The following is an 18,646-nucleotide window of genomic DNA, read 5'->3' as shown; positions in this document are numbered from 1 at the left end:
AAGCACCTACCAACCGAAGCAAGTTCTAAAAAGGAAAATAAAGGCTTGAAACAAATTTTAAACCGCTAAAAATCTGAAAGTTGCAGAATCTCTCACCTCAATAAAGCTTCTTTATATTCTGTAAAATTCTGTAAAAAAAAATCGTGGATTGCTCAATGCACGAGTTTGGGGAACACTGCTGTGAGTATTTTGCCCACAAAATATAGTCAATTCACTTCACAGTATATTCTGTGAAGCGCTTTGAGAAATCTCGAAGATGTGAAAAGGCGCTGTATCAAATGCAAGGATTATTATTATTATTATGCCAGTTGGAGGGAAGAGAACAGTGTGTTGAGCCAGACTGACAATTTGAATGAATTTATAGTCGGGAGTGCAAGTTAAGACAACAACATATTTTCAACAAATTAAGCACTCTGGAACACTACCCCGAATGAAGTGTGCTACACAAACACAAGTTGTTATTCAGTGACATGATTACAGATATTCTATTTTAGCAGAGCCTCAAATAAACTCAGCAATAATTATACTTGCTTTATTCTCAGGAATGTTAAAAGTGCCTGAAACAAAAAATACTTTTGGTCTGCTATTTTAATAACTTTTTTTTAAAAAAAACTCAAAACCACGAAAATTATGGGTTTTAAAAACTGCCCTGGAACAGAGACTGATGCAGTAACCTGAAAATACAGGTTGTTTTGTCTTAAATTGATTTATTCTGCTGCTGTCATATTTAAATTGAAATATTCTGATGGGATTTATCCTCTTCCGTAAGAAACCCAACAGTTGTGATTCAAGTGCATGCAGTACAGGAAACTGATCTCCCAGAGAGAACAAAGAATTGACTCTTCCTGCAAAGGGGGATGAACAACACTTACACGTCTTTGCAATGTGGCAGTTCTATCACAATTGTCAAGGTCTCATCTGTGTTAATGGTGTAAGACTGATATGACACAAAAGACCTTGCCAGTGGCAATAGGAACAGACACATGACAGCTCATTTGTAGGCTTACGGAGAGTGATTCAAATTTCTTCAGGCTCATCGAACAAATCCTCACCTTTCATTTGTCCAACTGTAAAAGATTTTTCACCCTTTCTCTGGATCACGCAACATGCCAGGTAAAGAAAGAAAAAGGTCAGATGACTTGCTTCAAGGTTTTCATTAATCCCATGCGTATGCTCTGTAACTGAAAAGAATATCATGGGCACCCCTTGCTTTTCATGGTCTCAATGGGAGATCATTGTCGAGACGAGCTTTGGCTTCAGAGGGAAAACACTACTGTTTAATGTTTTGCCCATCGCAGAGGTGTTTTGTCAGATTTTAGTGAGGGGAGAAACAACTTGCATTTACATAGCGCCTCTTCATGTTGAATGGGGTATCGGAGTGCTTAAGAGAGAAATTATAGCAGTTCTAATTGTATTATACAATTTAACTGTATGTCAATTCCATGGTTTTTTCCCCACCTAAAAGTTTTTTTTAAAAATAACTAATCACTGATGGCTTCACTACAGCTATTAGCAAACCACCGGCTTAAATGGACCATTAAAGCCCGAAGAGCTCTTCATGTACTATGCTCATTTTACAGTCAGCTGGAAATAGCAATAGATCCACTACAATATGCCTCAACATCTCTGAATTTAAACCAAGTTTCATTTAGCTGTTCAGGTGGACATTAAAAATCCCATGGCACTAATCAAAAAGAGAATGGAATTTCTCCCAGTGACCTGACCAACAGCCCTCCAGATAAAATTGGTCTTTTGCTTCACAGCTAATTTTGGGGATAGAGTGCAATGCATAACTTGGCTACCGTGTATGCCTACAAAGTACACCTTACAGTAAAATGGTGTGAAGCATTTTGGAGATGTTTTGAAGGTCTATATCAAATGTAAAGATTTTTATTATGTAAAAAGGAGACTGAAGACCATTCTCTATTTGTGTTGTGGGGGTTGAGTTGATGAGACTGATGTTAAAATTACAACTGATTGGCTCTCACCTTGACCTAGTCCTCTCATCCTGCTATCTTTACGAAACTGAAAATGGTTTGAGGCTAGTGTTTGCTTGATTATGGTAAAGCTCAACACTCACTGACTTTGCAAAGACCAATAGATTCTTAAGCACTAAACCTCATTCAATCATCAAACTCCTAAAAAAAACACAAGCTGTGGACGGAGTAAGCAGTTTCTCTTGCGAGAATCTAAGAGTCCAAAGTGAGTTGCTCTCTTTATGAACAGATTCTATACACTTTCAGGACCTTACCACAAGGATTTGAATGCATCACTGTGATCCTTATGATGGAAACTGGATTATATGGAACAATCTGCCACATCACACAAAGAGCAAAAATGAACACACTCTAGTTTTGTATGCATTTTAATAGTCTTTACCAATTGGTACATTAAGATTTTAATATGCAGAAAACATGAATAAATCTTGTTTACACAGTTCGATAGCAACAAATCTTACTGTAAAACACACAGCAGTATATACATTCCTTAACTGATTGCTTGTACTGTGTCAATAGCTCAATTATCTTCTCACAGTCCTGGTACTTATAATTGCACCCTCTGCTTCTGCTTGTAAAATTACTTCTTGCCATAGTGTCAGTGATGAGTACAACGTCTACTTGACGGTTCACTACTGGTCTTCAGGAACACCTTAGGAACACGGAGGGGAAAAGGCAGGACTAGGAAGCAGCCAATCACATGATACAGTGGGAATGGCAAAGGTCAATTAACAGCCAGTAAAACAGCTGACAAAACAGAGTCTGTAGGGTTCAAAATGGCTCCAGTGGGAATGGCCATTTAAGAAGAGCTTGAACCAGGCAATTCACAAAAAGAGAAAGAGGCAAATAGGAGAAGCAGGGTACTGACAGTAGACTGGGCTTGGTGAGTCTATAGCCAAGCTTTCAAAACTACAGTGCTCCACAGCCCCTTACATTTGCTAGCTACTAGGTTTGTTTAGTGCCCTGGACATAGCATTGGTCACACCACACACGCACTGAAGAAAGCAGGACGGCTTTTTGTTGTTTTAAAGTGCAAGATGCTATACAACTCAAGTCATTTTGTTGCATTGACTTCAAAGAAGGCCAAATCGTACCAGATGGTTTCAATCTGTATCTATTGTAGAGGTTTATAAAGTCATCCACGATTTGGAATGGGGCACATGGGTAGTTAAGGGGCTCATTTCTGGAATGTTGATTTTGTAATGAGTTTGGGATTGGTTTTGTGCATTTCAATGAGCAAGTGAATGTACAGGTTACTCCATTTAAGAGCAGTTTTGTCTTTATAATAATTTGTTCCTATGTACACATTTTTGGATCAAAAACTGGAAAGGCGAGAGATAATTTTGGTCAAGAGACTAGGTTTATTGTTGAAAAATTCTACTTGCTCCTAAAAGGAATCGACTGTATTCCACGTGTAAAAAATGCTGTAGTTAATGGCATTACAAACTGATATGAAAAGAAAGATTTTTTTGGGGGGGCCGGAGTTTCATTCCCAATCCGTATCAGAATTATTCTAATGTTTATTAAATATTTTAATGTTTTTCAATAAAGCTAAAATAGTTGGCAAACACTTCAATGCTGACTGAGCGATCACAACTAGCGCTTCAATCTCTTCACATCACTACAAACTTTAAAACCACACTACTTAAATGTAATTTTGAATATATTTGCCAGCGTTTTCCAGTTGCTGAGCATCCAATTGAAGTACTATATTAAATACACAGGCTACCAAAGTGCAGATAGATTTAACAGGAAGCCCTTAAAAAAAACTACCAGTAAAACTAACTGAAATGAAACTGGATATTTTTGATTTGAGGTTCAAGCTCAGTGACTGCCATGAACTAGCTTAGCTGCTTCCTGCTTCAACTGCTATACGAGAACAGTCAGCAGATACCGTTTGCTCTGGTGCATTTAAGATTATACTCTGAGCTCTGAAAGCCGTGAAACAAACCACTTTTGAATGGAGTTTCAAGTGCTTTGAAGAAATGTGTTCACCAACATTAGTGATATTTATTTTTCTACGGCGAGCAAAGGGAATTGGGAATGGTGGCCCGTTATACTTGTGTGTGTAGTACAGTTGTTACAATTTAGCAAGGCATGCTATCACATCAAATATTTGCCAGATTTTAATTTTTTTAACAAGTGAAAAATTCCAGGAAGCAACTTTAAAGGACGTCTATCTATGAAATATTAAGGTCCACCTCACTGGAAGTTCAGGAAGGTCTCACTTGAAATGCATGTAATGCGATTAGGTCGAGCAACTTGGCTAAATAAGGAAGAAACAGTACAAGTAGAGTGGTGAAAAGAGAAATTCCTGGCATATCAAATGCAGTGAAGTGATAAGTCTCCTTTTCCAGCAACAGTTGCTACTGTCTGAACGGAACCACAATTTAAATATTGGGATAAAAAATATTCTGCCCCATACGATTTGCATGAGATATGCAAGTTGTGAATTGGGGTTTAGCTGTATGATGCTTGCAGCCTGTTGGCTATCAAAGGTTTTGCCTTAGAACTAGTGCTGGGGTGTGACACCATAGATACACCATTCCATTGTAAACGGTAGAAAAGGAGGGAGGAGCGAGTCACAAGTATAAGGGCAGAATATCAACATAAATATAGACTGGACAGTGCAACATTTCTCATCAAGGCCAACTCAATTACATATTTCATTGGCAACTGAAAACTTAATCCACTGCAACTATAAATTAAAAGGTAATCATCATATCACCTAAAGTTTTTCCACAAAAGACTACTGTGTGCCGGATCAGATCTCCAGCAGTTATTGCGAATCAAACTATTAACTGTCATCTCAAAGTAATGCTCTGTTCAGATTCACTAGGTCGAATCTCTCTGGCTCTTTTACTGTCGCTGCTATTGAACTGTATAGTTACAATGGCAGGCAGCCACAGAATTGACAAAACATCCCTGCACATTCTCCAGAAGAAACAAAAAATTGCATTGATTGAACATGACAAAGCAGAGCTTGATGCAATTCCGAATGCTGATGTGACATTTTAAGTTGCATTTCTCCTTTTTCATTCCGACACTGGTTCCTTCATAAGCTATACATTACTTTCCGTCCACAAGAATGCTTCAGTTCACTCAAAGGCATTGTATAAATCTACCACAGGGGCTATGTGCAAAAGTATTAAGAAAAAGCAAAAACTAAAATGCTTCCAAAGTAAACTCAAGGACTGCCTTTAAAGTGGACTGCTATGTCTGCTCAAGTTTAAAACAGCATGCTGTGTGCTTTCACTGCAGCTGATGAAAAGGCAAAAAAGGCCTTTTAATGATTCTTTGTTTTAAAGCACCATTTGCAGCCAATCCACACTGCTAACAGCCTTCAACCTAAAGCATATTTTTGTACCATTCTGTCTGAGAAATTGTATTCTTAAATATGTTAAGTTCTGGAGTGTGTCCTTCATAAAACAAACGCTCCTTGCATCAAGCAGGATGGTCAATGAATTTAGGCACAAGGTTTTCATACGTTTTAAATAAAACAGTTAAAACAAATTACACTAATCGTTACAAAATTTATCCCTCTCCAGAATGTTTCTGCAGACATCTACAAAAATGATCCTGTTTAAAATGACTGGCTATCTTAAGTTAAAAGAAGCTTTGCAATTTTTAGTGGTTTGTCATACAGCAGTATGAATAATTGTCAAAATATTATTGTAAAACATATGAACACAATGTGTCTAATATGGTCAGTGGTGCTACACAGCTTGCTGTTACTACACTTACAAAAAGGTGAACCTTAGCAAAACAAAAATTCATTGTAATTCTCTACTAACTGAACAAATCTAGCAATTTACAGTATGTATTAAAACAGTCCATCAGTGGACAGATGCAATGCTGTTAATGGTTAATTTAACCCCTGGATAATATACATCCCATAATCCACATCTGATTTAATAAATGGTCATTTTTAAAAAGATGACACTTTTTCTTATTATTTGTATTAAAGTCTCTGTCTGACCAGAAGTTGTTTTCACAGGGTGAAATGTTTGTCTGAACTAATTCTCTTCAGCAGCCTCTAGCTGGGCCTTGTTTCATGCCACTGATATTGTGCTTGTAGGGGGGGGGGGGGAGAGAGAAAGTTGGGGGGGTGCTTATTTAGCCATTTACTTTATTGCGAAAAGCTGAATTCAAAATGATGTTACTTTTGATTGTAAACCTTCAGTTTCCCCAGCCTGAGTAAGAGATCCAACAATGAGACTTTGGAATTTTACCCATTTGAAATAAAAATTAAATGGATTATTGATTGCAGTCACTCAGATCGAGTCAACTCAGAACGGTGGACAATTCCTGAATGACACCTAACGCACTCCTTAAACGAGCCCCAGTACCACTGAAACGCAACTTCAGGATTGCAGAAGTCACCAATTTGGTGCCCTGTAGACTGCAATGACATTGAAAATAAAGACCATATCTGATGAATATGAACACCATTGTCGATTTAATTTCAGAGTCATTTTAGTGCCCTATTAAACTACCCAATCAACTCTGCTTTCTAGGTCTAATATGACCAATGCCAGCCCTTGTTCTTTACCTATGGTACTTCTAGACAACGTATGTAATTTACAGTATACAATTTGGATTCACCATGCATGAATACTTTTGTGTAACATTTAATAGCTCAATCTACATCCAGAATAATTTACATGAAAGGACAATAGTTATTAAACAGAGCTCAATGGGTAACCATGGTAACTGAGTGTATCCAGGGGGGGTAGATAGGGAGGAGGAGGAAGAGGAGGTGGGGGGAGGGGGGGAGGGGGAAGAGGAGGAAGAGAAGAGAGAACAAAAAAAAACAAAAAAATCAATGCTATCAGCGGCACTCCCAGACCTTTACCGTTTGATCTACGCTTCCAGTGACAACAAATGGACCCGCCTTGTGGAAATCTGGAGGGACAAAACATAAAACATAATCAGGAAAAATAAGGATAACTTTATTAACCCATGCAGATCAAAGGGTTGCAGGTTTAATTCTAGATCTTTTCTGAGTTAGCTGATCTCGGCTGGAGGTAATATAATTGGTCTCGGTGCCCCCAACACCCCCACTCCCCTGGGATAGAGAGGGGAATGATGAGGTAGATTACACTCCTGCCAATGGCACTCTGGAGCTTACTAGCAAAAAAAAGTGTACAAGCAGCTTGGGGTAAACCACAATCAGACTTTATTCTGGAGCAACTGAATCTGTAAATCACTATAAATAAACCTTTGTTCTACCAACTGCCCTGTGGCAAATAACCAAAGCATTGGTATTTCAAAATATAATCCAATGTTATTTCCCTTTCAACTTTCCTCGCTCAACTTTAATTCCAGTCCACTACCTCGACAACAATTTGAAATCTATATAATGCCCAAGTTCTTTAATTTATGTTTTAAATCGGTACATGCACAAACGTATTTTGCATCTTCCACAATAGATTACCTATGTGCTAGTACATGCTATTGTCTGTGGTTAGGGACCACACGTCACCAATCTACATTAAGAATGCCAGCCAGTTTCAACATGAAGACTGAAATATGCAGCGTAGGAGTTCTAAGTATGCAAATGTTCATTCACTTTCTCTACAGTTGAACACACAAAATATACAAATCAATTTTGCACCTTATACATGTCTAATTCAATCCATTATTCTCATGCATATTCATAAAGCTCTCATAAATATGACCTTCAAATTAAACGAGCAAATTTACCACATTTGAAAATCTCTCCGCCTCGCACTCTCCCTCACCTCCTTCAAGACCCGTCTCAAGATCCTCCTCTTTGACTGTACCTTCAGTCACCCTCCTTCCCCCCTTGCCCCCACCTTCCCTGATCCCGACCCACAGCTTGGGTCTGAAACACTGATTATCCAGGGCCTTGGAACGTCCTCCCGATGTGAAGGGCGCAATACAAATGTATTCTTGTTGTTGTTAGTATGCAAATAGAAACCACTTTAAAGTGAACGAGCTAAATACTGTTTACATGCCCACAAGAATCCTTAAATCCGAATCATACAGAATCTGACCAGTTTATCATTTGACAGAATAATTAAGGCATAGGCTATTAGAATGATACATACCAAGAGAGGTAACGAAGTGTTCATGTGCATTCAGGGTTTTCATGCACCGTTTGTTCTTGTAGTCCCACACTCTAATAGTTTTGTCATCAGCGCAGCTCACAATAAACTTTCCTCCAGGATGAAACAGGACACCACGTACCCAGTTATCATGGCCAACCTAAATTGAACAAAGTACATTCTCATTAACGGTCCAGGACTTCAAATACACACACAAATACACACTTATACATTTTATACACGTATAAAGCATTTTGAGAGGTTGCTGGGGTCTCTTTTCTAAAATGAAGTGGGACAAACATTTACGCGACTTTTTTTTTGTTGCCATTTACACTCTTTAACCACCTCCGCCCGAACCCCACCCCCAACCCCCACTCAAAACCCTTCACAAATTTTAATCATTTTCCCTTTGTGCACCTGGGCCATGATTTTCCGGGTTAACTGAGTGTCGCTCACCACACTTCTGGTATACCACAGGCTCAGGGTCCTGGGCTACAAGCACAACTGTGCTATACCAGGGTGCATTATAACTGTGTGACTGTAAATTAACTATTGCATTAATTATATACATTACTCAACTTGGATCTCAATTTATGAAATAATAATTCCTTAAAAAAATAAAAATAATAATTTGGTCACTCAATCCACAACTGTTTGTGGGACACTGATGTGTGCAATTCATTGCCGCGTTTGGCCCACAAGATACAATCAATTCACTTGGCAGTATATTCGGTGAAGCGCTTTGAGACTTCTTGAAGAAATGATGAAGCGCTATATCAAATGCAAGGATTATGATTATGTTATTATACAACTACTCACCAGTGTCATAAGGCACATTCCAATGCTAATATCCCACATCTTAATTGTCTTGTCTCTGGATCCAGAAAGAAGGAAAGGTCCAGGCTTGCCACTCTTTTTAGCCTGAAAAGGATTAGAGTTGAAGGTTTCATACCAATTCAAGTAATTAAGATTTTCTATTTTTCAAGTACTTGATTTGCAAAGTGGCAACCTATATAAGATTACCCAAATTTAAAAAAATCCTATACCAAACTTTTTTTTATATTCAGTTGGAACACCACAAAATTCATCTCACCTCATCTAACCTGTGGGAAGAGATTTATTTGGTGTAATTGATGACTTTTTTAAAAAACATATTCACTATTCAAATGAAATATCTGATCTTGGAAATCATTTGATTCTTTCAAATACAGATTAGATAGTTTTTTTTAAAGAAATAATATTATGGGATATAGTACGTAGGTAGTTTGGGACATATGTGCATCCGACCGCCAGGAAGGTGGAAGGCAAGCTAGAGGGACTTTGGTCTTTTTTCATCTAGCATTTCTTATGTTCTTATAAAATACTATGCCAAAAAAAATGCATCTCATGTGGGAAGCAATTTAAAATGAGCAAAGCAGGATTACTTTGGTAATTCTATTTCCATTAATAAAGTCTCCATTCAGCGAAATAGGTACTCTAATGTCTGGAGTAATCTTCAGTTGTTGCACTCTACATTGCATTTGACATGAAACCATTTGAAATGTGCAGTGAATGCTGGGTCCTATCATAACTATTGTTAGTCTAAATTAAAGGTCTCAAGGTAGAAAATAACAGCTGATGTAACAAAAAATTTAACTAGCAAATACTTCCAAAATCCAAAAGGGATTCCGCCATCTGTGGTGAACTTCTAATTGACAATCTGGCTAGCAGAAAGCATTGAGCCAACAGTGGGGAAGGATAACGGTCACAGTGGGAGACACAACATGGTCGATATGCCCACAAGGCTCTAAAGCACACATTAATCACGAGCAAAACTATAAATCTGGCCATAGGAGCCATCAAACTGCACAACCCTTTGAGAACTGTAACAGCCTTCCTGTCCAAAACAAATCAAATATTCAAGAGTTTATTCCTATTTAGCCCACTCTACTGAAATTTACAGAAAACACTTGTACACATTAAAAAAAAGAATGGTTTGAAAGCTGAATAATTCCCTCAATAAATCAAAAGGAGCTCAAGTAATTCAATGGCAAGTTACCAGCTGAAATTATCTCTGCTACTGCTGCTTGCAAAGTGCTTCAACATTTGCACAAATAATTTTCAATTCTGGTTCTTTGGGGGTTCAATATGACAGTATTATAGGAGAAATATTTGAATTCTTAACCGTGTGGTTCAGTATTAACAATGGATGGCATTATATTCCCCAAACTCCTAAAAGCAGTATTAAGAGTCAAGGACCAGAAGCTCTCACAAATACAATCTAGTATCGTACGATTACTTGAATGACAAATAGGGAATGTTGAAGCTAATGTTACTTTTGTATGGTGAGTGTACATGTACCTTCCTTCCATGGATGGTATTCTGCATTATCCCAAGTTTGTCAGTTTAAACTGACATTTTCCAGTGCACAGCAAATAACAGCAATATAATCTGTGCGCACACACTCGCTCATCATAGTTCTGCCACCACTGTTAGGGATAGAAGCAGTGCAAGGACTCTCATCAGTAGCCTGTCATCTACAAAGAAAAACCTTGGGGGAGGAAGAAAGCTGCAATGTGCTATTCCCTAAACTGAATGACCAAGGTATGGATTTCTCTGGTGCTCAAGGTCACTAATTGCCAATCACATCTAACAAAAAGACATTGGATTACCTTTACAGTACAAAACAGTTTATTTAACTGAGTACATTACAATGGGAAAGGAAAAATCTAATATGTTTGACCTTTAAATTGACTTCTCTATTGAAAATCATCCTTTCAACTTTAATACTTGATCTAACAGAGTGAAGAGATCGGATTCATCTATAATTGGTGGTTTAACAGTAACAAGTAATTGCACTCTTATTCTTGCAAAATGCAGATACAACAGCACCATTCCAAATGTATGCAATCCTACCTCAGATCCTGTAGCTTCCAAAACTGTTGGGTAAGAGCTCTCTGGTGCCCACGAAAGGCATTCTACAACATGTTCGTGCTCCCTAAGCTCAGCTTTGCACTCCTTTGTCGCTACCACCCACACACGCACTGTCTGGTCATTAGAACAGCTGGCCAGAAGAGTGCCATCCTGGTTGGGTCGTACCATGCGCACCCATTCTCTATGTCCTGTGAAAGTCTTCACACAATAACTGTTGAGCAAAAAAAAATTTAAAAAAATGCATTTAAGATCACCAGTCCAGTGCTTTCACACAAAGTGAAAACACAAGTACTAAACAGCATGGCTAACCACAAGGTAAATCATATTCTCTACCAAGTGGCATACTACAACAACAGTTAGCATTTATATAGCGCCCTTCATGCAGGGTAGCGTCCCGGAGTGCTACATTTACAATATCTAAAATTGTATTAGCTGCAAGTCTAAACACTTTTGAGAGATTAATTTCACGTCTAAAATATTCCTCATGTACTCACCCAGTCTGCACCTCCCACATTTTCATGGTTTTATCCCTTGAGGCAGACACTATATGATCTCCATTAGGCATGATAGCTACTGATGAAACATTATGATCGTGGCCTGAGAAAAGAGAATTACATGAGATGGTGTTTAACAAAAGGAAAAATCAAACATCAGAATTCTATCGTTAGCTTTGCATTTTTTTCGTCTCAAATCATAAAATACTGCTGAATATTTCAGAATGACTACTCTTCCCTGCACCTCCACTCTATAAGGTTATAAAGTAACAGAATGCGTTGGGATATTTAGAATAAATATTTTCTCAAAAACCAAGCTTTTTTAATAAAGTTCCCTTAATCGCAATTATCCCAAAATCTATTACGGACATTCAGAATAACCAGTTCCTGACTGCATGTCCAGTGCTGTACGACTGTACTGTAAGCAGCCATTGGTCATGTAAAAGGGAGCAAATTGAGCTTGCTCATAACTAATGCAAGTTAACAGAAAATCTGAACTGGGTTGTAATTAGAAGCGCCAACTGAAGCCCAAATCATAAATGAGGTTAAATTTGCAATTTGTACAGTGGTAACTCACCTCACTTTTTTTTTCCATTTCACCATTATACAGCAATAAACTTATGAGCCAGGTTAACCTGATTCCTCAGTCTGTTTGCTGACCTTATTTACGAGTTTCTGCTGTTATTTCTTTGGGGTCAACTTTATCACATCTTCAATTTCAAATCATTTCCTACACTCATGTAATTTTTAAAAAGTGCCAAACAGAGGCAAATCAAACATATACATCAGTCACAAACAGAAAAAAATCTAATGGCCGGAAGTATAAAATGGCTGGAGCAGGACACTATAAACACCCTCCTCGAACGAGACACCGTAAAATATGAGAAATACATATGTCAAAGCAAATGAATAACAGTAATTAAAAGCTAAAAGGCTGTAATATCTGTTACCTTTCTGCTAGGCCAAGTCTAATCTTTCCTACTATCACTAATCCTGAACACAAGACTCCCAAATCTTTAAAATATTAATTGGAAGGAGGAGGGCAAAGAGAAAGCCAAAAGCCATAATCCCACAGATCAAAGGACATTTTGCCCTCATGTTTTAGGATATCCGAACTCAAGATTGTATTATATCCTTGCAGCAACTCCATATGTGTGATTTAATGTTTATACTTCCAAATTAAAAACTCCCAATAGAACTAGGTGATAGCAAATACCAAAGTTACTCAAATAGAAAAAAAGTTAAAGATAAAGTGCAGCGAGTATATATTTGTAAACACAATCCTCCGTATGTTAAAATTCCTAACCATAACTCTGTCACTGTGGGGATGGTGCTCTGCAGAGGTCTGATGTTTCCTGTTTTAAGAGGGGGGGAAAAAAAACAGGTGATAGTCAGGTGACAGAACTACTATTACGCAACTCGTAATCATCAGTTTCACAGTGACACTGAGATACCTGGAAGCACATAGCCTACTTTCATGACTGAGGATGATCTTGAAAGAGATGAAAAGGAAAAGGAAGGAAATGCATTTCTTTTCAAAAAGAATTGCAGAAAAATTGCTTAAGCACAACACAAAATAATGTGCTGCCAGGAAATAAAAAATCTCTGCACTAGTGTTTTCATGGCGATAAATTAAGTCTGCTGCTAAAATAAGACAGTACTGTTCCGCTCATGCTTGCAATCTTCTTGGACAGAAAAATGCCTGTATCTGCTTCTCTTCTCCGTGCCCAAAATCTAATCCAATTCTTACCATGCATGGTCCGAATGCACTCAAAGCTCTGAAAATCCCAAAGCTTGATGGTCATATCAGCAGAGCAGGATGCCAGCAGCTTGCCAGTCTGATCAAAGGAGATGTCTTGTACAGAGTCTGTGTGACCTTTCAGTGTACGTTCAAAATCTCCAGTTTCGTAGTCCCAGACCTGTCAGGTGAGCAGAAAGCTAGAATTAAATTGTTGGTTTGTTTGCTAAATCTACCCTCTTACATTTGAGCACAGCAATAATAATAATAACAATCTTTGCATTTGATATAGTGCCTTATCACATTTCTGAGACATCTCAAAGCGCTTCACAGAATATATTGTAAAGGGATTGACTGTGCAATTTGTTGGCGAAATAAGTCTACAACCTTTGTGAATAATCTAGTCATGAGCACTGCTCCAACAGCATAATCTACCCTCCCATCACAGAAAAAGCATCATCTTAACCCATCCAGGAATATGCATGGCATGTTGACAGCATATCCAAGTTTCTATTTATTCAAAATGGTGTCACAAGTGATTCTTCTAGACTGCGATGACCACCAAAGACTTAGGTATGTAAAAAAGAAAATTAGAATAATCAGTTGACAATTTAAGCATTTTCAGAACCCCATGGACAACAGCAGCATTTTTTGTGCTAGACATTACAACTGGTGTATATAATCAATATACAACGGTCATTAGGGAAACAGTTTTTGTACATCTTGAACTATACTTGCATAATTTCAGGAATAAGGATCTAGTTACTGTAGAATTATCTGGCATAAAAGATACTTTGAAAACTGTGGTACTCAGGTAAAGTTCTCTTCAAAACAAACTAATGTTTCTTAAAAATATGCTTGTGTGTAAGCCTTCCAATACCAGTAAGGCATTGAAAAATACAAGTATTTCTAAAATGTACAATGCATAGCCCATTTGTCTTCATTGTTGTTCAGGATAGTGACGGTCCCATTCACAAACACATACCAAAGCACTAAGAAAACCACTCAATCTTATAAGTTGTCAAACTACTATTTAAATAAAAAATTTCAGGGTGTTCCAGATACAGTCACTTCTTTGAACTTGGTAACATTAAAACTGGACAGTCCCAAGCTGGTGGTTGGGATCGTGAAGTGTAGACAGTGGGCAGGGGAGAGGTGGAAGGAGTTCCAGAGGGTTTGGGCGGAGAGGTAAAGCAGGCCGGAGCCCGCTGAGTGGAGGGAGCGGACAGGTTGGTATGGGGGGGGGGTCACTGAAAAAAAAAAACCCAAACCCTGTTGGAGATGAGAGACACTATTAGGCCTCAGGTAAGGCTCCATAAGATTCAGATAAACATTTCTCGTCTTGAAAGTAAATGTTCAGTTTCTTTTAAATAGGCAACCAACAGCTATTTACATTTATGTTTTCATCATTTATAAAATGTGTTCACTGCCATTTCCCCTTCATAAATACTGTATCATTAATTGCACGCTACTATGTGGACCCCTAAAGGTTACTGGATGCTATAAAATTGTTTTACGCTTTCTTTTGCTTCCCATTTCAAACAATCAAAATTGTGGAGGTCCAATCAAATAAATAGCTATATCAATCAATCTTAATTTCATGTATTCCCTTTGTGCATTCTTTTTGAAAAGCAAGCATCTCAAAACTAAAGGCAAAAATACCAGGATAATTTTACTGCATAATTTGAAGCTATACAATTAGAAAGCCTTTATATGCATTTACATTATTACTAAATATCTGTCTAGCAAGCTAACCATACGGTGATTTCCAAGTGCTGAATCCCTGAATAATTCAATACTTAGTGGTAAACATGGCAAATCAATCGGAGTTTGAAATCACCTATTTTACAAAAAAAGCATTTCTTCTCATAAGCAGTTCATCTCCATTAAGTTTATGAACGCTTCAATGGTTTCAGCAAACTGTCCGTTTCAATTTTAGGACCCAGTACTAAGCAGGATAGCACTTTACTCACCAGCTGACAATGGTCTAATAGCTCTGTGGTAGCTTGCATTCATGCTGAAAAAAATCACTTGCTGAGCAAACGCTCAGAAAAGAATGGGAGCAAATCTGAATTTAAGCCAAATGGAAACTGTGTTCTTCGGATTTCACAATTAAACCTGACACAAAAATACAGAGCAGGATATGGTTCAAGGAAGCCAATGGAGCACAACAAAAACCCTATATTCAATCAAGTGTTCTTTTTTTTCTTTATCTGGACTGCTAAGCTGTTATTTTTATATGAAAAGCTTAACAGAAATTGCACTTAAATTGCAGTTTCAAAGTCAATTTTCCTAAAATGCATAATTACAAGTAGAACAGCAGATATTGCCAAGTTGTAGCCAGAGATGGGATCAAACAATTCCATCCACGAAAACCTAGTTTGCAATGGTTATTGGAGCTCTGCAGAAGAGTGATTTCTATTCATCTTATTCTCATTTTCCACAGTTTCTGCTTAATGTTGGACTAAGCAATAACGAAGAATGGAGTACCATGCCCTTAATGGAATCTAATGGCACAAAATTCAGTCAGCTAATGATCAATTATGCTTGTGGATTGTCATTGTTGGGTTAACCCACCGATTACACAGTATGAAGAATCATGCTGCATTTTACTATTTATCCCAGAGTTCCAAGTTAAGCTGTCCGCACTAGAAGAGATAGCATTAGTTTTCACATTATTGTCCATCAACGAGTACAACATTGATGGTGTTGATCGAAAGAGAAAACAAAGTTGCATATGTTCAGTGGAAATGAAATATTCTAATTTCTCATCGAAAAATAGTTATTGTCACCTCGAGGACAAGCTGAAAAATGGATCCAGAACTCAAGTCAACCATTTAGCAACTGGTTATCTCTGGTAGAAAATAGCAACACTAAGCAATTGCCCGTGGTTAGTTTTCTTTAGTCTTAGATGCTTTTGATCATTCTCCTTCCCACCCCCCTTGCCCTCTGCCCTCCCCAATCACCAGCTCAGGTCCGAAACACTGATTGTCCAGCGCCTTGGGATGTCCTCCCGAAGTGAAAGGCGCTATACAAATGTAATTTTGTTGTTGTTGATACTGAAATGTAGAAAATATTTTCACTTTAATTAAACAAGAATTCTTTACCTTTATTGTAGCATCTTCAGAAGCCGATACCATAACACTGAAAACTGGGTGAAAAATGACTCGTGTGACTGGACTTCTGTGTCCGCTCAGAGCGTATCTTTCTGGAGGACGAGGGATCCACTCTTTGGGGTCACGCTTCTGACCCAGAGGGCCAGCTGAAGTGAACTCCTCTTTTGCCTCATTGAGTTTCGATTCTAATTCCATAACCTGTTTGATAACAATAATTTAAAAAATCAGTATTTTAATATTTAACCATATTGATTCAATTAACCTAGTAGAAAGGTACACACCGGGAACAGATTTATTAAAGTAACAAAAGTTCAAATATGAATGGGTTGAATTCACAGTTGTCTTCAAAAATATTTTACGGTTGATACTTTAACTTGCCTAAATGCAATTTCTTTTTGCATTGAAATTATATAGCAAGCATCAACTCTCTAAATAGAGATGGTATGCAGTGAACAAATGCAACATAAAGTTCACCCAAGTTCTTTGAAATGCTGTCTTATCCTGGTAACTCACCTTCTTTTGTAGTCTTATCACCGAGGTCCATTTCTTTTCCAGCAGTCCAGCATACTTCTTGTCTAATTCTTCATTCTACGAATTAAAAACTAAATTAGCCTCAAGAATACCAAAACAAAGTCCAAAAATAAACTTTGCGGCTGTTTTGAGCTAAGAAACTCGCAAAACAAAGAAGGGAGAGAGAGACCCATAGAACAGAGAGGAAAGAAAAAACAAATCTTGTACGCAACAGAAATATGCCCTCAAGTCAGTGGTCCTGTTCATATTGGGAGAAGAACACAGAATAATCCAGATTCCTTTCTTTCGTCTTTCACCTCCCACCCCATTAAAGATCAGAGCTGTCTTTCAAAGACAACAATTATAGCTACAGTTGTCCTGGCAGCACATTTGTTGTTGCAAGCAAACACTCTGATTATCTAGCATTTGGAGCCACTGCCACAAAGGAAATAGCCTCAACTGTATCCAAGATTGTTGTCCACTGCGTTATTTTAATAATAATAATAATAATCCTTGCATTTGATATAGCGCTTTTCACATCGGGAGGACGTCCCAAAGCGCTTCACAGAACACACTGTAAAGTGAATTGACTGTATATTTGTGGGCGAACGCGGCAGCCAATTGTGCACAGCAATGTCCCACAAACAGTCATAGATTGAAAATGACCAATTTATTATTGTTTTGGGTTTTGGAGGGATTATTATTAGGCTCTGTGTGGAGTAAGGAAACTTGCCCAAGGTTTAGCCCTCTGCCTGGAATTGAACTCAGGTCTCTCGCTTGCAAAGCGAGTGCTCTAACCACTGAGCTACAGGACTCCACAATATTCTATCACATTATATATTAGCATGGCACAATTGCTGCGCAACAAGAATTTTCCCTCCAACATTTATATAAGTGGTGCTACTTTTTCCTGCAGATGGATTACATTCCAGTTTTAACAAGCAAACAATTTGACTTACCATATCTAACTCTGCTTCCTTCTTAAAAACTGAATAAGCCTCTTCATAGCCATTAGAACGAAGGTAATCAGCTATAGCTCGATTTCTGAAAAAGATAAAACGTCTGTTAAAGCATAGGGTAAAGTTTATTTTATCAAAGAGCAGAATTGCCATTAGCTATTCATATTGTTTGTCAGGTTGCACTCTCTACTGAACTCATGCAGCAAAGATGCAGATCTGCCAATACAAAAGAATGCTGCTTCCTTACAATAGAAAGTTTTGCCAATTACAGAAGCTAAAATGCAACATCACACTTACAATGGCACAAGAACAACTTTGCATTAATGGCACAAGTGTGAAAAGAAAATTCAGTAATGACAGTTCGAGATTCATTGTCCTTTCACTTTTCAATTAAACCTAATAATCTGATAAATGTCTGCCTCAGTTGGCTAGCACTCTCAGCTCCGAGTCATAAAAGTGTGTCGTCAAGTCCCACGTGGGAACTTGAAGTCTAAGCTGACAGTCCAATACAGCGCTGGGGGTGTACTGCATTGTTGGTGGTGCAGTTCTTCGGTCCTATCTACCTGTTTCAGGTGGAAGTTAAAGATCCCAACAACAACTGGAGTATTTCTACTTTATTCTATTGTCCCATAGATTAAAGATACAAGTCAATTTTTAATGCCTTGAAAAGGTGAGCTACAAAAAGATAAGGCCTATAATAATCATTGCATTTGATACAGTGCCTTAGAATGTCAGAACGCTTCAAAGGGCTTCAAATCGGTGTCAAATAAAGACAAACCATCCTTAGCCAAACCTGGTAGAAAATATGCACACAGGACGGTTTGTAACATTTCTGGTTAAGACAGAGG

General features: G+C 37.9%; 1 protein-coding gene across 2 annotated transcripts in view; it reads right to left on the bottom strand.

The window, feature by feature from the left end:
* Nucleotides 1-6,775: 6,775 nt before the first annotated feature.
* Nucleotides 6,776-18,646, bottom strand: part of LOC103183306 (lissencephaly-1 homolog) — a 35,559-nt gene continuing 23,688 nt past the window's right edge. For both annotated transcript variants that reach the window (XM_042338490.1, XM_042338489.1), the window contains exons 3-11: nt 17,799-17,883; nt 16,843-16,917; nt 16,321-16,527; nt 13,226-13,394; nt 11,476-11,578; nt 10,964-11,192; nt 8,888-8,989; nt 8,072-8,228; nt 6,776-6,902 (exon numbers count right to left, since the gene is read on the bottom strand). In XM_042338490.1, coding sequence (XP_042194424.1) covers nt 6,829-6,902; nt 8,072-8,228; nt 8,888-8,989; nt 10,964-11,192; nt 11,476-11,578; nt 13,226-13,394; nt 16,321-16,527; nt 16,843-16,917; nt 17,799-17,883 — 1,201 coding nt within the window. In that variant the 3' untranslated portion in view covers nt 6,776-6,828. The remainder of the gene's footprint in view (nt 6,903-8,071; nt 8,229-8,887; nt 8,990-10,963; nt 11,193-11,475; nt 11,579-13,225; nt 13,395-16,320; nt 16,528-16,842; nt 16,918-17,798; nt 17,884-18,646) is intronic.

This window comes from Callorhinchus milii, unplaced genomic scaffold, assembly GCF_018977255.1.
Source record: "Callorhinchus milii isolate IMCB2004 unplaced genomic scaffold, IMCB_Cmil_1.0 Scaffold10, whole genome shotgun sequence".
NCBI lineage: Eukaryota > Metazoa > Chordata > Chondrichthyes > Chimaeriformes > Callorhinchidae > Callorhinchus > Callorhinchus milii.
Note: the sequence above shows the minus strand (reverse complement) of the source record. Positions and strands in the feature narration are given on the sequence as shown.